At 38.5% G+C, this 18,914-nt stretch overlaps 1 protein-coding gene across 4 annotated transcripts in view; it reads left to right on the top strand.

The window, feature by feature from the left end:
- The window catches only part of LOC122811995 (glutamic acid-rich protein-like), a 153,296-nt gene that overhangs the window by 52,871 nt on the left and 81,511 nt on the right, over positions 1–18,914 (top strand). For all 4 annotated transcript variants that reach the window (XM_044084206.1, XM_044084207.1, XM_044084208.1 and 1 more), the window contains exon 4: positions 749–823. In XM_044084206.1, coding sequence (XP_043940141.1) covers positions 749–823 — 75 coding nt within the window. The remainder of the gene's footprint in view (positions 1–748; positions 824–18,914) is intronic.

Here is an 18,914-nt window from a genome sequence, read left to right on the forward strand (position 1 = left end):
TGGACTGCACTGTGTGGCATGACTTACAGTGCTGCACCCTAGCATAATGACTGTGCTGTGTGACATACTTCTCAGTGCCCTGACCCAACATAAAGATTACACTGCACTGCAATTGGTATGGTCCTCTTGGCAGATTAGGTGTTGCCTGTGTGACAGTCTACAGATCTAAATGTAACTGAAAACCAGGGCACAAGTCATAGCAATTTATGAGGTCCCTGCCCAAACTTGCACCGCACTCTCGAATCTTACTGGTGAGACAGTCAGTAAGATAAGCATGCGATCCCTCACTGGCACCACATTAGAGTGGCCTTAATGTGTGTTGCCTAATCAGCACAGGAAGAGCTGCTGAGGCTGATTTACCATCCCAGATCACAGCATCTGTAGTTATCAAGCATTTATTAAGAAGACGGTCCTACTAAACCCCATGCTTCTCTTTTTAATAGTGGGATCTAGAAAACTCAATTGCAACTACTGTAGGAAGTAAGATCAGCATATTTCAAAGTGGACATGCAATGGAGAAGTGAAAATGGTAAGCTGAGTAGGAGCCAGATGTTATGACTTGGGGTGGAAGAAATTAGAATAACTTAGGTCATTAAAAAAAGCAGGCCATATTTACGTACCTGTTACAACTGCAGCCATCTTTTAGAGACTGATGTGCTAAAGTTTTTTTTTTAATTTTTAGTGATATCTAGTGGAAACTTTGCTTACTGAGACACCAGCCAATAAGATGTTTTCTTCTGTCTTACAGACCTTGATGATAGCAAGGATAATGAAGAAGAAGAAGAAGAAGAAGAAGACGAAGACGAAGATGAAGAAAGAGAAGGTGAGTTGCTGTAGATGACAGGTATTTCTAGCATACCTGACAAGCTGCCCTGTAAGCAGACCTGAGACATACAACATCCCCTTCAGGCATAAGCTTCCTTTTAAAAAAAGTTATTGATTTTGCTCAATAATGCAGTGTAAACACACAGAACCAAAACAATCTATACTGAACTTAAGTACTGCACAACAAGCATAATAGCAGGCATAATTAATTATATGAGCGACAATGCTGAATACATTAGAATGGAATCCAGTTTTAGGTTGTATGAAGTCATACCAGGTGTTTGCAGAGTTTCCAGCTGCGGATTGGAGGGTTCTGAGTTTTTAACTAACAATGTGGCCAGTTGCAGAGTAGCAGCTGCCTACTTCTGGGTGATACTCACTAGTGCTTAGACGTGGATTAATGAGTACCTGATTGTAGGCTAGCTACTTGTCTAGCCATGAATAATAAGTGATAAGATACGAGTTTGTTTTTCTGTTTGTTTCTTCATTTATTTATTTATGCCCCCATTTGATAACTGTGTAGATGGACTGCTGGTCAAATGATCCCATGACCTGGGCCAAGAGGCAAAACAGTTTATAAGATAAAATACAAATACAGAAGTAGAAAAATAGGAAATACACCCTGGGGATCACATCTGTGCCTTTGCTGGACAGTGGCACAGGAAAATAACTTTCTTGGGTGGCGTAAGCTATGGAACCTTGCTGGCTAGGCTTACGTAGGCCCTTGGACCGATAGCCTAGTACCTACCTATGAACCTATATATAGGAAATGTATCTAAACACTCAAATACTATAAGGATATAATGCAAAATAGTGAAAACAAAGATAAAAATGTAGTAATACAATTACAGCAGCAGCATTTAATATAGGCAATATTTATAAAAATAAAATATCTAGCAAAACACATCAGGAAAGAGAATTAGCTATAAGTATAAAGGAAAGACCAAGTGGAGTAGTGAAACTAATAATCCAAGACAGTTTGTAGACAATATGAAACAGAATAGCTGGAGTTTCTTGAGTCTGTCCATGTAGGACATGTGTTTAAGGCCTAGAATCCTCTTCTTGAGGTACTTTTGTGGCCTCTACAGCTGTTGCATGTGTCTAGTGAGGTACACGCCAGATGAGGCATTATAGTCGATGATTGGCCTAATGAGGGAAGAGTAGAGGGAGATAATGACCTCTTTCTTCCTGGATGCAAAACTCTTGGTAATGTTGCCACATAGAAGGACTTTCTGACCACATCGGCAATGTGGTGGTCGAAGGAGAGGTTGCTGTCAATCTGTGTCCCCAGATCTCTTATAATGCCTTCAGTGTTCAGTGGGCTCCCATCAATGTGGTAATTCATGGGAACTGAGTTTTTCCCAAAGGGGATGATGATGCATTTTTTGGTATTAAGCTTAAGGCCATGATTTCAACACCAGTCACTGGTCTCAGTGAGGCCTTTCTGTAGGATCAGAACCAAGGAGGGACCAGCACACACGACAGCAGATATAAAAATATTAATTTTATTCCGAGGTAGCTAAAAAGCTGCCTACCATAAAAGTAACAGACCGGTTTCGGCTTGTAAAGCATTTATCAATGTTATATTTTCTTTTCAAAAAGTTGATTTCCAAAACAGCATCACATCCTGGTACTCTTTATATACACTTCATTTAAAGTGGTATACTCCTGCCATAGGTAGACAGGCTGATCTGACACAGTCAAAACTTGGATCATATAAACACCAATACAAATGAATATAAGAAATTTAATCAGACATAGAGATCTTAAGAATATTTTCTAAGTCCCTAAAGAATAATTTAAACTAATAATAAATTGCAAAAATGCAAATATAATATATTATTCAAAGCCATGAAAAACCTTGTATTTGGCCAGGACTCAGTTATAAATCTGAATTTGTAAGATGTCATGTATCATTTGGGCTTGGATGAATGACCATATGTAACATGAAGCGTATCTCAATACCATGAGTGGTACAAGTGTGTACGGCTAACACAAAAATATTTTGAAAATTTATAAAATTATTGCCTAAATGTACCTTCATGTACTTCACATTCATTCAATCCTGGTTTGAAAAATGCACCAAGATTTGTAATCCACTTACTTTCCATATTGTTTAATCTGGTATGCCATCCCATCTTAAAATTTCTGTGAAGTTGAATTTTGTCTATAATAATAAACCTGAAAGAGGCACCTGTGTGATTTTTACTGTGTTTGTATAGAGCATTTGTTATTCGTCTATTTCTGATGGAGCTAAAATGTTCACTGATTCTTATTCTGATGGGTCTAGAGGTCTGACCAACATAAAAGGCCGAACAGGTACAATAGGCCAGATAAATAACCCAATCAGAGCTGTAATTTGCAAAAATGTTAATATTGTAAACCTTGGAAGTGTTTTTGCTGGTAAATTCCTTTGTTTTACAAATGTGCTGGCATGCACAACAATGTCCACAAGGATAGCAGCCCACTAGAGGGTCCCCAAAAAGTGTTGTTTGTATTGTAGAAGATGGTGTGAATCTTTTATAATGTGTTAAATGAGAGTGGATGGTACGCCCTCTGCGGTAAGAAAAAGCACATTCATCTGGGAGAATGTCATTAAGAAATGAGTTTGATTTAAGTATGTCCCAGTGTCTACTAACGATCTATCTAAAGATATTTTTTTCAGATCAGTCTAATTCTCAAAGATCAACTGGTTTCCGATTTGGGAAATCCAATTTCACACCCCCTATGGACAAGCATGTCTCCATATTCAAAAATTGTGTTATGAAAGATTTACACTTTTCCAGCAACTATACATGCAATCAAAGCAATCTCAATCAGGCTGAAAGACTAGCACTTTCACAACTACAGCAGAATAAGGAGATAGTCATCACTCCAGCAGACAAAGGTGGTGGTATTGTTGTAATGGATCATTCCAAATATAAGGATGAGGCACTCAAACAATTATCCCAATCACAATTTTACATACAGATGGTAGTGGATCCTACACCTAACTTCAAATCTGAGATTGATTCCTTTATAGATTCGGCAGTAGAGGAGGGCATTATTACTACACAAGTTGCTAGGCAACTTAAGGTAAATGAACCAATGCCACAATACTTATATCTAATACCCAAAATACATAAAGATCTACACAATCCACCAGGTAGACCCATAGTATCAGGTTGAGGATCACTTACAGAACCCTTATCTGCTTTTCTCACAGAACATCTGAAACCACTACTTAGCATGGTTAGATCACGTATTCAAGACACCACAGAGTTTCTGAACATCATTGAAGACTCTCAGTTGGAAGAGGATTGGTTGTTATGCACATTGGACGTATCCTCTTTGTACACTAGTATTCCTCACAAGGCTGGTATAATGGCGGTGACTTACTGGCTAAACAAATCCAATCTATATCCCACTGGATTTAACAATTTTTTGATTAAACTCACAGAATACGTACTACAAAAAAAATCTTTTATTTTGAAGGCAATCCATATTGGCAAATTAAAGGTACAGCTATGGGGGCATCCTTTGCCCCGATTTACGCAGATTTGTTTATGGGATATTTTGAACAGGCCTTCATATATGATGTCCAACACAATATTCACATTGGTAATTTGGATATCTGGCGCAGATATCTGGATGATTGCTGGTTGGTGTGGTGGGCTGGCATGGATGAATTATCTTAATTTGTTGCATACCTTAACAATAACCCTTTTGACATACATTTCACAGCCAATACTGGATATCACGAAATAGTCTTTTTGGATGTTGCGATTAAAAGATTACCTAACCACACCTTGGCCACATCCATACATAGAAAATTTCCACAATACAATACTTTACTTCATGCCGCCAGCTCTCACCCTCGCCACATCATCAGCAACATCCCAAAGTCTCAATTTCTGCGACTCAAAAGAATATGCTCCACAAATGTAGAATGTTCTGCACAAACACAGGATTTAACAGCAAGATTTATTGACAGAGGATATAAACTGGAACATCTAACCAACACGGTGACCCAAATTAAGACCAGCAGAAGATCGGATTTATTGAAATACAACAGATCACAAGAGGATGATGGAATCCAATGTCAACAACCCATCAGATTAGTCACCACTTATGGCAACAATACATCTAGGTTTAGACAGATCGTTAGTAGACACTGGGACATACTTAAATCAAACTCATTTCTTAATGACATTCTCCCAGATGAATGTGCTTTTTCTTACCGCAGAGGGCGTACCATCCACTCTCATTTAACACATTATAAAAGATTCACACCATCTTCTACAATACAAACAACACTTTTTGGGGACCCTCTAGTGGGCTGCTATCCTTGTGGACATTGTTGTGCATGCCAGCACATTTGTAAAGCAAAGGAATTTACCAGCAAAAACACTTCCAAGGTTTACAATATTAACATTTTTGCAAATTGCAGCTCTGATTGGGCTATTTATCTGGCCTATTGTACCTGTTCAGCCTTTTATGTTGGTCAGACCTCTAGACCCATCAGAATAAGAATCAGTGAACATTTTAGCTCCATCAGAAATAGACGAATAACAAATGCTCTATACAAACACAGTAAAAATCACACAGGTGCCTCTTTCAGGTTTATTATTATAGACAAAATTCAACTTCACAGAAATTTTAAGATGGGATAGCATACCAGGTTAAACAATATGGAAAGTAAGTGGATTACAAATCTTGGTGCATTTTTCAAACCAGGATTGAATGAATGTGAAGCACATGAAGGTACATTTAGGCAATAATTTTATACATTTTCAATATATTTTTGGGTTAGCTGTACATACTTGTACCACTCATGATATTGAGATATACTTCATGTTACATATGGTCATTCATTCAAGCCCAAATGATACATGACATCTTATAAATTCAGATTTACAACTGAGTCCTGGCCAAATACAAGCTTTTTCATGGCTTTGAATAATATAGTATATTTGCATTTTTGCAATTTATTATTAGTTTAAATTATTCTTTAGGGACTTAGAAAATATTCTTAAGATCTCTATGTCTGATTAAATTTCTTATATTCATTTGTATTGGTGTTTATATGATCCAAGTTTTGACTGTGTCAGATCAGCCTGTCTACCTATGGCAGGAGTATACCACTTTAAATGAAGTGTATATAAAGAGTACCAGGATGTGATGCTGTTTCGGAAATCAACTTTTTGAAAAGAAAATATAACATTGATAAAGGCTTTACAAGCCGAAACCGGTCTGTTACTTTTATGGTAGGCAGCTTTTTAGCTACCTCGGAATAAAATCAATATTTTTATATCTGCTGTCGTGTGTGCTGGTCCCTCCTTGGTTCTGTGTCTATTGGTTTGGACCGTGCACCATAGTCCACCGTGCGTGCCTTGCTTCTTTCTGTAGGATGCCTGCATCACTTGAGGAGTTAATAATGGCTCCCAGCTGGTAGTCGTCATCCTTAATATTATTTTGTAGAGTAGTGAAATCATTGTAGGATCTGGTTAAAAAGAAGTAATCAGTACAGGAAGTCAAATTAATTTTATAAAGGTTGTGAGGGATGGAATTAAAAGATAAAGAGAATAACATAAATCTAAAATTGAACCTTTAGGTGCACCAGAGATAAAGTGATCTATAGAAGGTTGTGAGTTAGCAAATTTGACCTGAAAAGTTTTTTGAGAAGATAGTTTCTCAGCCAAGACAAGCAAAATAAGCTAAGGTTTAGTTGATCTGGACTTCTAGTGATAATGGGCACAAGACAGTAGTCCAGTTGGGTCTCCTTTCCCCTTGTGTTGAAACAAGCTAAAACATTTGCTATTGATCACTAATAGCTGAATGATAACCACAAGTTCTCCACTTTGTCATGGGTTCTCTCCAAGCTGGACAAAAATGATAGAATAGTTGAAAGAGGAAGACTTTACATTATTATCACACTTAGATGCTATAACAGATTTTCAGAAGGAAACCAAGAACACCCTCTCATGTGTCCATTGTACAGGGGCAGGTTCTTCTGCTGTAGGGAGATGTGATGATACATTGGTCAATGTTAGGATAAAAAATATCAGATTAGTTGGACTTCCCAAAAAGTGGTGTAGAGGAATCATGTGGAGTTTGCATGTTGGTTGCTTGCAGAGTGGACTGGTATGCAACTGGAAGTCTTGATCTTGCAGAGGGTGTATTAGGTATTTTCCCCAGGCACTATCCAACATACAAAGCTAACCAGACATTTTCAATATGTTTTGTGACTTATACATTACAGGGAAGGTTGTAACTATTTTATGGAGATCAGGGTTAAAGAGTCTGTATAGATCAGGACTTTTGTGTGAAGACTAGAGGGGGGGGGGATCTATTGTGGCAATGCAACTATGCTTGGCTATGAAGCCTAAATGTAAATCTGTTTATTCAGCTACTATTAGGAGCTTTTTTTCCAATTGGGACCTACATATTTTTGGATACTCATGATGCCTTAGAGGAGATGAGACCCGGGGTAGACAGCAGAGAGCAGCAAAGGGGAAATGAATCAGGAATGTGATTCTGGTACACAAAGGCAGCAATCAAACAGTTAAGGACTTAGCATTCCCAATGTTAAGCATTGGTTATCCACTAGAAGCCACCCACTACTGGACCTTCTTATAAAAAATGAGCCTTCAATAATATATAAAATTGGCATTCTAGCTCCTTCCACAAGTGATCTCTGCCCAGTAATCTTTACCATCAAAGCACTCATCCAAAAATACCACCTACTGTCATAATATCCCATCCCAAAACAAACAAAACATCCAAAACCTACACAATGAACTATCACAACACAGTAAGGACAGCATCCTATCAATGGCTGACCCAATAATGCAGCCAACACTCTCGCCAGTCTACTACTCAGTCTTTAGGACAACATTTTTCCCACAAGCCTCCAGACATTGTAAACCATTAAATAAAATGTGGTTAACCAATGAACTTAAATCCTTGTACAAGGGTAAAAATGAAGCATGGAAAACATGGAAAAGGAGACACTTATGGGAAGATGAAAACGACTTTTTAGTAAAATGAAACCTAGCCAAAAAGCTGCTAGGTGACAGAAGGACAGCTTTTTAAATGCCATCTAAAGCCCAGTCATCATCATCACCATCATTATCAACCCTGCCTTTCCCATTTTCTACACTGGGTTGGGGTCCCTAGTCAACGGTTACCATCTCTCTTGATTCATTGGCACTCTTCTGTCTTCTTCAGTACTCAAGCCTGACTCACACAATCTATACAGCTGTTTGCTGGACCCCCTTCTTTCCTCTTGTCTACTTCCTTTCTGTTCCAAATCTTCTTCACCAGATTGTCTTTTGCTTTCTTGCACATGTGCCTGAACCACTGTAATCTGTACTGTTTGACCTTCTGTCCAATTGGAGCTACTTGGGCTTCTACTCTGATGTCCTCATTTCTTTATGTGTGCTACAGTGTGCATCCTACCACCCATCTTGGCACTTCATCTCCATCACCTCTAGCTTCTTCTCTTGCTCTGCCTTCATTTCCCAGGTTTCTGCACCATACAGTAGTACTGGTCACACTACTGTTTTGTACACCTTACTTTTCAGTTTCTTTGCGTTTCTTCTGTCACACACTGCCCTCACACTCTGTGTAAGTTGACTGCAGCCCCTCTGATTCTGGCTTTGACCTCCTCATTCAAACTTTACATCTAATCAACCACCCCTCCCAGATACTTGAAGCAGTTGACCTGTTCCACTTTTTTCCTTTCTATCTCAGTGTTTAGTTTCTTCTGATTTCCCCATATACTGATGTTACACATATCTTATCTATACTCAGTTTCATCCCATTTGCATTCCATTCCCATATCATTTGCTGAAGTTCTTGTTCAAATTCTGCCTGTAATGCCACATCATCTGCATACAGCACCATTGTTGATCTGCCCCTTCCAATGTGTTTGCTAGTGTAGCCCATCACCAGTATGAGTAGCAGTTGGCTCAAAGCTGAACCCTGATGCAAACACGCTCCCACCATGAACCTCCTCTGTGAGTCCAAACACTGTTTGTACTAGTGTCATTGGGTCCTTATACATAGTCTGCACTAATTCTGCCAATGTTTCTGTGACTTTGAACCATAACAGGACTTTTTAAATCAGTTGTAATGGTATTTTGTCATATGCTATCTCCAAATCTAGAAGCGCACATTTGGACTATTTCCTCATCTCTAGCTTCTTCTCAAGTGCCTATCTCACTTATTGGGTCTATTGTGCTACATTCTGATCTGAATCTGAACTGCACATCTCTCATCTAACTTTTTACTGTTCTGTATATTAGTTCATCAGTTGTCCTCTCCAGAACTTTCACGCAATGTGACAGGAGTTTGATGCCTCTATATTGCTCACAGTTGTAAATGTCCCCTTTGTGCTGGCACACTGGCACCAGAATGCTTATTCTCCATTTATCTGGAATTTGTCTTTCTCTTCATACTGGTATGAGCACCCTCAGAGGCTATTTTCTCCCCTAGCTCAACCAACATCTTGATCATATCTGATGTGACCTCATCTGTACCTACTATTTTTCCTGACTTCATTTTCCTTAATGATGTTCTTATTTTTTCTATGGTGGGTTCTTCTTCCTCTTTCATTGCTGGATTCTTATGTGGCAGTACAGTTCTGTGTTTTTTTCTTCTTTCAGGAGCTAAAAGTACTTCTTCCATCTGCTTTTGATGTCCTGTGCACTGGTAAGCAAGTTGTTGCTGGCATCACTTATAAATGGTGTCTGATGACCATCTTCTTTATCTTTCTGTCTCTGCCTTGCAACCTGATCTTTGTTTTATTCATGGAGTTAATTTCCAGAAGCTGATATAGTGTCTCTGATGCCTTGTTCTTGCTATTGTCACTGTTCTCTTAGGCTCCTTGTTAGCCAACCAGTATTCCTTATTATCCTGGCCTGTCTTTTCTGTCTCCTTGTCCTGCACTCCTTCTTACTTTTGATTACTCCCTGGACTTCTGCATTCCTCCATCAGTTTTCCTTATGTGCCTTATTTCCATACATCTCTCAGTCTCATGTCTGTTCTATAGTCATCACACATGCTGTTTTGAGGCACTGCCATTCATCTTCAACTCCTCCTATTTCCTCATCTTCCTGTGATGCTAGAGCCTTGTGCATTTCTTTGAACTCTTGTGTTTTCTTTCCAGTCAAGTTTCAGGTCTTCAGCCAAGTCTCTGTTAAAATTAGATCCTTCTCTGACCGCTGCTCACAGCTGTTTGTGGCAACCAGTAGTTTATGCTGTGGAATGAAGTTTAACTGGGGATGACTTGGCAACTGTTGATTCTGCTCCATAGGAAGAAATCTACCTGAGCTTCATGTTGGTGATCTTGCTGAACCATGTGGTTGCCACCATCACACCACTTTCCAGACAGAAGTCTAAAATGGCCTCTCCGTCTTTATTCCTGTTGCCCCATCCATATGGACCCGGGTGGTCCTTATATCCTGTTCTGTCTGTCTGTCCCTATATGAGTATTCATGTCCTCCATTATGAATACATATTCATATTGTCCTGCTTTATCTAGTTGGTCCTGCAAGTGATACCTGAATATACTCTTTACCTCATTGTTACAACCCTACTGTGGGGCAAAGGCTGAAAGTATGACTACTGCCCTATCCTTACAATGGAATCTGAATGCCATTAGTCTGTCACTAATTATGATGACATCCCTTACTGTCTTCTGAAACCTGTCCTTTACCACAATTTCCACATCATTTCTAGTCTGCCCTCTCACACTGAGTAGCAGACTCTGCTTCCCAATGGTGGCTTTGCTGCACTGCTCTCCACCTTGTTTCATGTATATAGTGGATGCCTAGCCTCCTCCTTAGCATCATGTCATCCACTTCCTGTCAGTGAACCTATACTGAATGTAGCAATCCCTAGTTCATGTTTGGCAGGTTGATTGCTTTTTACATCCAGCTTTTTGCAAAGCAGAGTTATCCCAGGTAACCCAAGCTAGGGAACTGGACACTAGCCAGCCATCAGTTTATTGAAGCAGGGCTTCAGAGCCTTATTGCGGGCACACCCTGATGAACTGGGGTACATAGACCCCTCCCAACATTAGCATGGGTCTGTAGTGTAAGTCTTAAACTCACTTATTATGGGCTAATACCAATGCCCATTTTTGGCGACATTATTCAACATGACCAAACCACCTAGAGCTGATTTTTACACCATCAAGTGACTTGCCCTGACACAGGGTTCAGTCTGTGATCCATGTTCTCCTATGTAGAGGATTCTGTGCACCATGGTTGATACCCAAAGCAGTCAGTCTGTACAACTCTGCTCCCAGTAGGCACTGTATAGAGTCTGTGCTACTGCCCACATCTCCATTCTTGGGTGAGTTTGAGGTGGAAACAAACAGCATGTTGTATTTATGTATTTATGAGGTGGAAGGAACCCCACAGAAACACAGGAAAAACATGTAAATTCCACAAAGGCTTTTGCTGGATGTCAGGATCGAACCTTGTACCTTGTGCATGGGAGACAAAGTATGATAACTTGGTCCTTTACAACCAAAAGAAGTTTCTGAAATTTGGTTAACAATATATATGGCAGCATCCTTCCCAAAGATCCTCTTCAAAAAGATTATATCACTACCATCACAGGCCACCTAGCTCCAGGTGATCTATTAAAAGAATTCTCCAACCTACCACCTACCATTTCACCAGTTAACTAACAACATAACATGTCTATACTTACCCCATTTCTACTTTAAAGTGATAATCTCAAAGAATATTTATTTATTTGACATTTATTGACCAGGATAGTCCGACTGTGTTAATGCCCTTTTTCAGCGGAGGCCCAGGGAGAAAAGCTCCAAAGTAATATTATATAATATTTCATGTTACAGTGAATGTATACTACCATGTGATTTTCTACAAATGCATTAACAAAAATGAAGGCAAAAGAGACATTTTATACAATTGTGTTTAAAACAGGTTGTTATAAGAGTGACACCTAGTTGAGGGATAGGAAACAGTGGTAAGATCAGCAGGTTAGTAGTAGTATTCTATGGGGGGGGGGTGTTAGTAGGAGTGAATACCTACTGAGTCCAGTAGAGGTGGAATAATAATAGAAGTTAGTAGAAGTGGTAGTACAGCAGAATTCCAGAATAGATAAGTGAGGGTGGCAGTTGAGGGACAGAATCATAATGATAGAAAGTGGTTGGGATGTTGCGGATGTTGAGATGTAGAAGAATGGTACTGGATATTAGGTAGAAGAGGAGACATGTCCAGGTGTGGTTTAGGTAATGTTTAAGAGATTTCTTAAATTTCTATGTGTGGGGTATACTTCTTAGGGCCAGGGGAAGCTTGTTCCAAAGGATAGCAGGTGAGTAACTATACAGACTCTGTCTTGCGGATGTTTTTGGTTTGTAGATTTGTAATAAACACTTATCAGAGCTCCTGAGGGGGGCGGGAGGGGTAATATCCAAAACTATGGATAAAATTCAAACAGATGCTCCTTCTGGATTTGATAGCCTTTACTTTTGGTTTATCTCAATGTGCAAAGACTGCATCCTGTTTCCACTTTAGCACCTCTGAAATTGATCAAAAACATAATATCCAAAGCAATGGAAAGATATCCAGGGTGAAGCGTGTACCATAATTAACCATATCATCTTCAGCCAGTGACTTCAGGCCGTTATTAAAACTCTCAACCTTAAAATTCCAAGAAAACCATGATGATCATCATCAACAACCTCTTTTTTCCATCTTTCTACATGGGGTGTTGTATCAACTGTCACCATCTCTCCCTCCATTCAATGCTACTGTCTTACCTTCTGTGGCAGTCATGTTTGACTGTTGCAGGGCTTTTGTCACACAATCCATCCATGACTTTGCTGGATGCCCCCATTTTCTTAAAATCCAAGAAAAAGTTGTTTATAACCAAATGGCACAGTACTTACAAACCTGCAGGTCCCTACCCCAGCATCAACACTATGAATGTAATTTACATTCTGACTGTTGACACACCGCAAAACACAGAAATGGGACCCCTCACTAGAGCTATTTTCATTGCCTTATTAAAGGTGGTAAAGGTGTCCTTGTACCATTACTGGAATATGGATCCCACCTCATCACTTCAGCAAGGAAAATAAAACTTTCCATACTTCAGTCCACATCCAACAATATCTGAAGATTCATAACACTTTCCAGAAGAAGACAGCATCGCTGTACCACCCTTACCAAACCCAAATGGCTGCCCTTTCCACAAAGGGCAACACTCTTGCTATGCTCCATGATCTTTAAAATTATCACTAAAGCTTATTGAAAACTATTTCTTTATCTTTGCAGCAAAATCCTGAGAATCCATACCCATCCGGGAACTCAAAGCTTATCTGTTTAAAAAGTCAAATGCAAATGCCATCACACAAGTAATATCTCTTAGACCAGTCATACAGACATATTGTAGTCTAGACAAGTCCTCCTGGTAAGCTTTGTAGTTATGATGTAGCTGTATTTAAGCATGTTATACTGAAGTCTGTGGATGAATTTTATTTCTGTATCTTTCCTTGCAACACATTGATAAGTGTCAGGGAGAATGACACCGTGGTACGTAGAACCTTTTTATACTTTATAGCATAAGTGATAATCCTAATCTTTTTATCAATATGTTATGCTTAGAAATATTGTAAACACTCAGAGTCTCTGTAGTCTCTTTTTTATGTCTGAGCCTGAAAATGGTCCAGTAAATTAGTGCTCGACCCCAGTTAACAAAGACATATATACACATACACAAACAAACAAATAAATAAATTGGCAAAATAAATTGTTTGGGGGATATTAATTGCTTACAAATACTGTTCTCATATGTTTTACTTCTTTTTAGGCTGGTGCAGGAGAGTGTATAAGTGAAGTATACTGATGTTTTGTAATGGAACTAATGCCTGTCAATCCCTGGTATTCATTGTGGGAAGACCAGACTATAAGATCAGGAGGACACATTTACAAGCAAAAGCATATTACAAGGATTCCAATTACTGACAATAGAATGAACAGTAAGAGTCCTGTGGTAAAATCAACATGAGGCTAATATCATAGTATGGGAATGAACTCTATAACCCAGTCAAAAGACTTAAGGTAGTGACATATATTAAGACGCAAAGTCGTCATAGTGTAATTATCACAAAAGGTGCATTTAGCAAGAGAGGAATATTTAAAACTTGTCAAATGTAGCTTCCAGGTGATATATCCCTCCTTACAGGACAGCATTAAAAGGAGAGCAGTTGTAACTTTTATAATTAAAGACCTGATACATGAGTACAAGAATCCTGTCACAGATGAACATTCCAGATTTGTAACAGTATAAGGATATTTGAAAGAGACGCTATTCGGATTGATCAATGTGTACAGACCCTCACTCCAAAAAAACAACAAAAAAAAGAGTTAAGGATGGAAGTGGTGGTGAAAATAGAAAGGATTATATTGTTTGTTGGAACTATGAATTTAGTTACATCTTGTAGTGATGTGCATGGGGGCCTTAGAAGGATTGTAGCTGAAAAGGTATGGACTTGTTTTTTGCAGCTGAGGGCATGATTGTTCTAATAGATGCAATTGAGGTGAAGAGAGTGGATGCCTCTCACTTCACGTTATTCAAAGATGTATAAAAAGGTACTGCACTATATAAATGGAGCTGACATATTTGTTGATGAAGTGGGAATATGCAAAGCTGAAAGTGGATATTGTCCCAAGAGGTTTTTCCGATCAGTCCCACCATAAAAGCAGATATTTTGTTAGACTCTCAAAATATTGTAAAAAAAAGTACTGAATTAGCTATTTATTTTGCCATAGATTCTATTTTAAATAATGGTTTAGTGGACTAATTGAAAGACTGTCAAAGAGCTGAGGTTTGACAAGATGATCGGTTTTCTATTTTAGAGACATGGGATTATTTCAAAATTGTTTTGAGAAAGGAGACAACAAACTTCCCATAGAGCTTCTACTTTTTTAACCTTCATTAATGAGAACAATGAGTTTGTCAAAGACAAAAATCAAAGAGCAAGAGGGCTCTTTAAGTCTACATAAGACAAGAGAGAAAAGGGGAAAGCACATTGATGAGTTGTTGCAATAAAATTAGTCTTAAAAAGGAGCATTACATGGATTATTTCTGGGAAATCCCCCTAGTGTACAAAACATCTGGCTATTAGTCTGAAGTACCTTAAAGTAGAATGGACAGTCATCAAGCTTTTGTATCCTGTGTCACAACAGTTGAGAGATGATCCAGTAACTATATTGAATGTTCACAGCAAAAAACTCAGTCTTCAGGATAAAGTGCCTCTGTAGTACAAAATGAAGAATTATGGAGCATAAACACAAAGGCACATCACTGGCTTGAATACTCAACAAAACTCTTTATAGAAAGTGGAACAGTAAGCGATTTCACGTTACACAGAACGCTTCTTCAGACTTAATGAAATTTTAAAAGCAAACTGCCATTTAAATAGCTCTTTGTGCATTACCTGGTCCATAATTCTTTGAGTATTCAAGCCAGTGGTGTGCATTTGTGTTTATGCTCCATAACTATATTGAATATGTTTAGGCCCTATTACAGTATTCCATTGCAGTATTACAATATTACATATGAGCAGGAATTCTGGAATGATGGATGGAAGGAGTATGTTGGACGAGACAGACTTTTCACAGATGTTAGTTGAACAAGCTAATAAATTACTTGTACCCATCACTAAAAAAGCTGTAGCATCTATTATGAAAAAGTTTCCACTAAGACACTTGGTCCAGATGGAATAACATTAGAATTGTTAGAATAATGGGGAAGTGGACATTATCTAAACTGGTCCTGATATTGAACAAATTGCTGAAGATCCAGAAGGTAGCATCCTCTTAGAGACAAGCTGTTGTAACAGTAATACCAAACGAAAGTAAGGATCCCTGAAAAGCAGAAACTTACAGATTGAAACCACATTATAAAATTTAAGGCTGTGTTGCTGTCCAGGCTGGTCCCAATGATAATCCTGTTTATTCATGTTGGACAGTGTGGGTTTTTATCAAGGAGAAAAACTTCTGACAACAGGATTGCAATGTCATTGGCACAAGAAGTTGAAAGAGTGAAGGGGCCATTGCTGGTGGTCAGTATGTATGCTGAAAAGGCTTTTGATAAAGTAAACTGGGATTATCTATTTGAGGCCTTAAATTTTTTTTAATTTCTGTGATACAGTTAGAGATCTGAAAAATATATATTATGGTGCAACAGCTCATACTGAAGTAAACGGTGAGTTCTGAGCTCCGTTTAATCTGCTTTAGAGGGACAAGGCAAGGGGGGTGGCTCTCATTCCTTCTTGTTGCTCTTTATTTAGAGCATTTAGCAACTATTCTTAGAGAAGCTAGCATAGGAGGCTTTAGACTGGAAGAGCAAAAAGTCAAGATAGCACTGTACACAGATGGTTTATTGGTATACCTGAGTGATCCAAACTCCTATTTTTCAGTTTTTAGCCATATCTTAGATACGTTTTGTGTGGTTTCATGTTATAAAGTACACATATCTAAACCAAAGATTATCACCATTAATTATGTTCCTTCTTGAGACTTATTAAAATAGTGTCCTGATTTGTGGAAAAATTAATGAAATATTTCATAGGTTCATGGATGTTTACTAGGCTATTGATCCATGAGGATCTTTATAAGCTTAGCCCTCATTCCCATCAGAGTTTTACCTCTTGTAATTTAAGAATGAATAATCCAGAGCCAGCAGAACATTTACATATTATAACAATCCATACATGACAAGGGTGCTAAATCAGGGATTAGTTTGTGATTTCCCATCCATTTGTCCAGAATACATTGCAAAAGAGTAAGAGAAGTTTGTTGCTTTACCTGCAGAGGAACATGTTTCCAAAGATGTGGGGTTCTCTGTGATATGCTTCTGTCTCTTCCAACATTTTCTATTTATGTGGTAGAAGAGATTAAGATCTCTTGAGCTGGTATTCATGCCACCACATGACTGCCAGATGTGCAATAGATCTAAGAGGATAGGGTCTGCTGAGGCTGTGTACACAAAGTAGAGATCACCCCTCAGTAGCCTATATGATATTGAGAAGAGGGATAAGGCTTTGGCCAATGTAGTTTTTATGATTTAGGCCCTTGATTTTCTAGGTAAGGAAGCATTATGGTTGATCAAGTTGTAAACAAAGTAAAAGCACTCAAAAGCAGCAGATAGATGAAAGAAGTGTACAGAACAGACCACCAGCAAAATCCAAATTTATTTAAGTGCTTTTCATCAAATTTCAGACTTAATCAGAATAAAATCACATGATCATGACAAACATATATACATCAACCCACCTAACCATTGGTCAATGCAATTACATCATTTCCTCAAAAAAAAAAATTATAAAGTTAATAAAATTGTTAAAACTTGATATTCTTGTAAAAAATCAAATTAAAAATACAACTAATAAACCTATAAAAATACATTGATTTTAATTTTAAAACAGAACTCAAGGAAATTCTGTCATTAAGACTTGGTACTTGGCAGGCATTAGTTTTAATCTGCCATGTTAAATCCTTAAATTCTAACCATTCATCCATTGGTCCCCCTCTTGCTCCAAGGTCAATATGGTCTATGACCCCAAACTTAAAAGTATGTGTGGGGCATGCACAAATGTGCTTGTACAAAGCACTGTTTATGTTTTTGTTCCTGATGTCATACAGGTGTTGATACACCCTTTGCCTCAGTGTTCTTTTGGTCTTACCAATGTAGAAACTGTCGCATAGATCACACACTGCGACATACACCACCCCTTTGAATAACAGAAGTATTTCTTCCTAGGTTTTACCATACCATAACCAGTAATTTTGATGGTCTCACCTTGAAAAATGGCTGGACACTGATTATATTAACAACCACTCAGTGTGGGTGCACTAGAGTCTCTTTGTAATAGGCTCTTTAGACTAACTTCCCTCTTGTAAACTATAGTGGGCTTGTATCCCACTACTGAGTGTATTTTGTTATCAGTAGTGAACATGTCCCATAATCTACATATAATGTTCCTTATGTCATAGAAGTCAACCCTAAAAGGAAGAATAAAAGCTCTTGAGAAACTATCCTGTCTCCCAGTCTGGATTGCTCCAGTGGGGCCATTCTCATTGGACAATAGGCAAAAAAATGTCCCAATTTCCCTTTTTCTAATCACCTCATTGGCAATGTCCTGAACAAAATTGCCAGGGTAACCCCTTCCAGTCAGCATATTTTTTAACTTGGCACACTCACACAAAAAAATCATCCAGTCCTGACACCATTCTAGCTAACCTAACATACTGGCCTTTGACTAGGGCTCTTTCATGGTGCACCAGATGCCAGCTGTCAAAATGCAATGAGTCTGAGTATGCTGGCTTCCTATACAAATGAGAAGTGAAAGCCTTGTTTACATAATCTTTTTTGACTGTTACATCCAGAAAATTCAGTTGGTCATTATCTCTGGCCATGGTGAATTTAAGGAAGGAGGTGGTTTGGTTAATGTAAATGAAGAACCTATCTAGTTCCTCTTCACTTCCCTTCCAGAAAATCACCAGGTCATCAAGGTATTGCCTGTATAGTGCCCAAGAGGCTTTGTAAGTTGAATTTAAAATAAATAAATCCTCCCAGTGTGCCAGCACAATGTTGGCAAAACTGGGGGCACAACAGGCACCCATTGCTACTCCTTGCTTTTGTTTAAAAAGCTGGCCCTCAAAACAAATGAAATTGTTTTTGAGCACAAGCTCCATACATGTATGTACGGTCAAGATGGTGTTATGTGCTAGACTGGAGTTGAAACAGAAATATTCATAAAACCATTCCAAGTCCTCATGGTGTGGTATGACTGAGAATAAATCTTTATTGTCGATGGTCACCATAATGAGGCAATTGTCATACATCTCAGGTTTTATTTTGGTGAGAAAAACCCAGGAGTCCCTAATAATAGTGCCTCTTCCATCAAGTACTCTCTTCACCTTGCAGTCAACAAATTTTGCTAGGACAAATGTCTTGGAGGCCTTGGCATCTACTATTGGACGCAGGGGTGGGTTGCTGATTGACTTATGAATCTTCGGGATCCCAAAAATAGTTGGGATCCTTGTTTCCTTGGTGTC

The sequence above is a fragment of the Protopterus annectens genome, chromosome 9.part0 (genome assembly GCF_019279795.1).
Source record: "Protopterus annectens isolate FY-2018-M chromosome 9.part0, PAN1.0, whole genome shotgun sequence".
Lineage (NCBI taxonomy): Eukaryota > Metazoa > Chordata > Ceratodontiformes > Protopteridae > Protopterus > Protopterus annectens.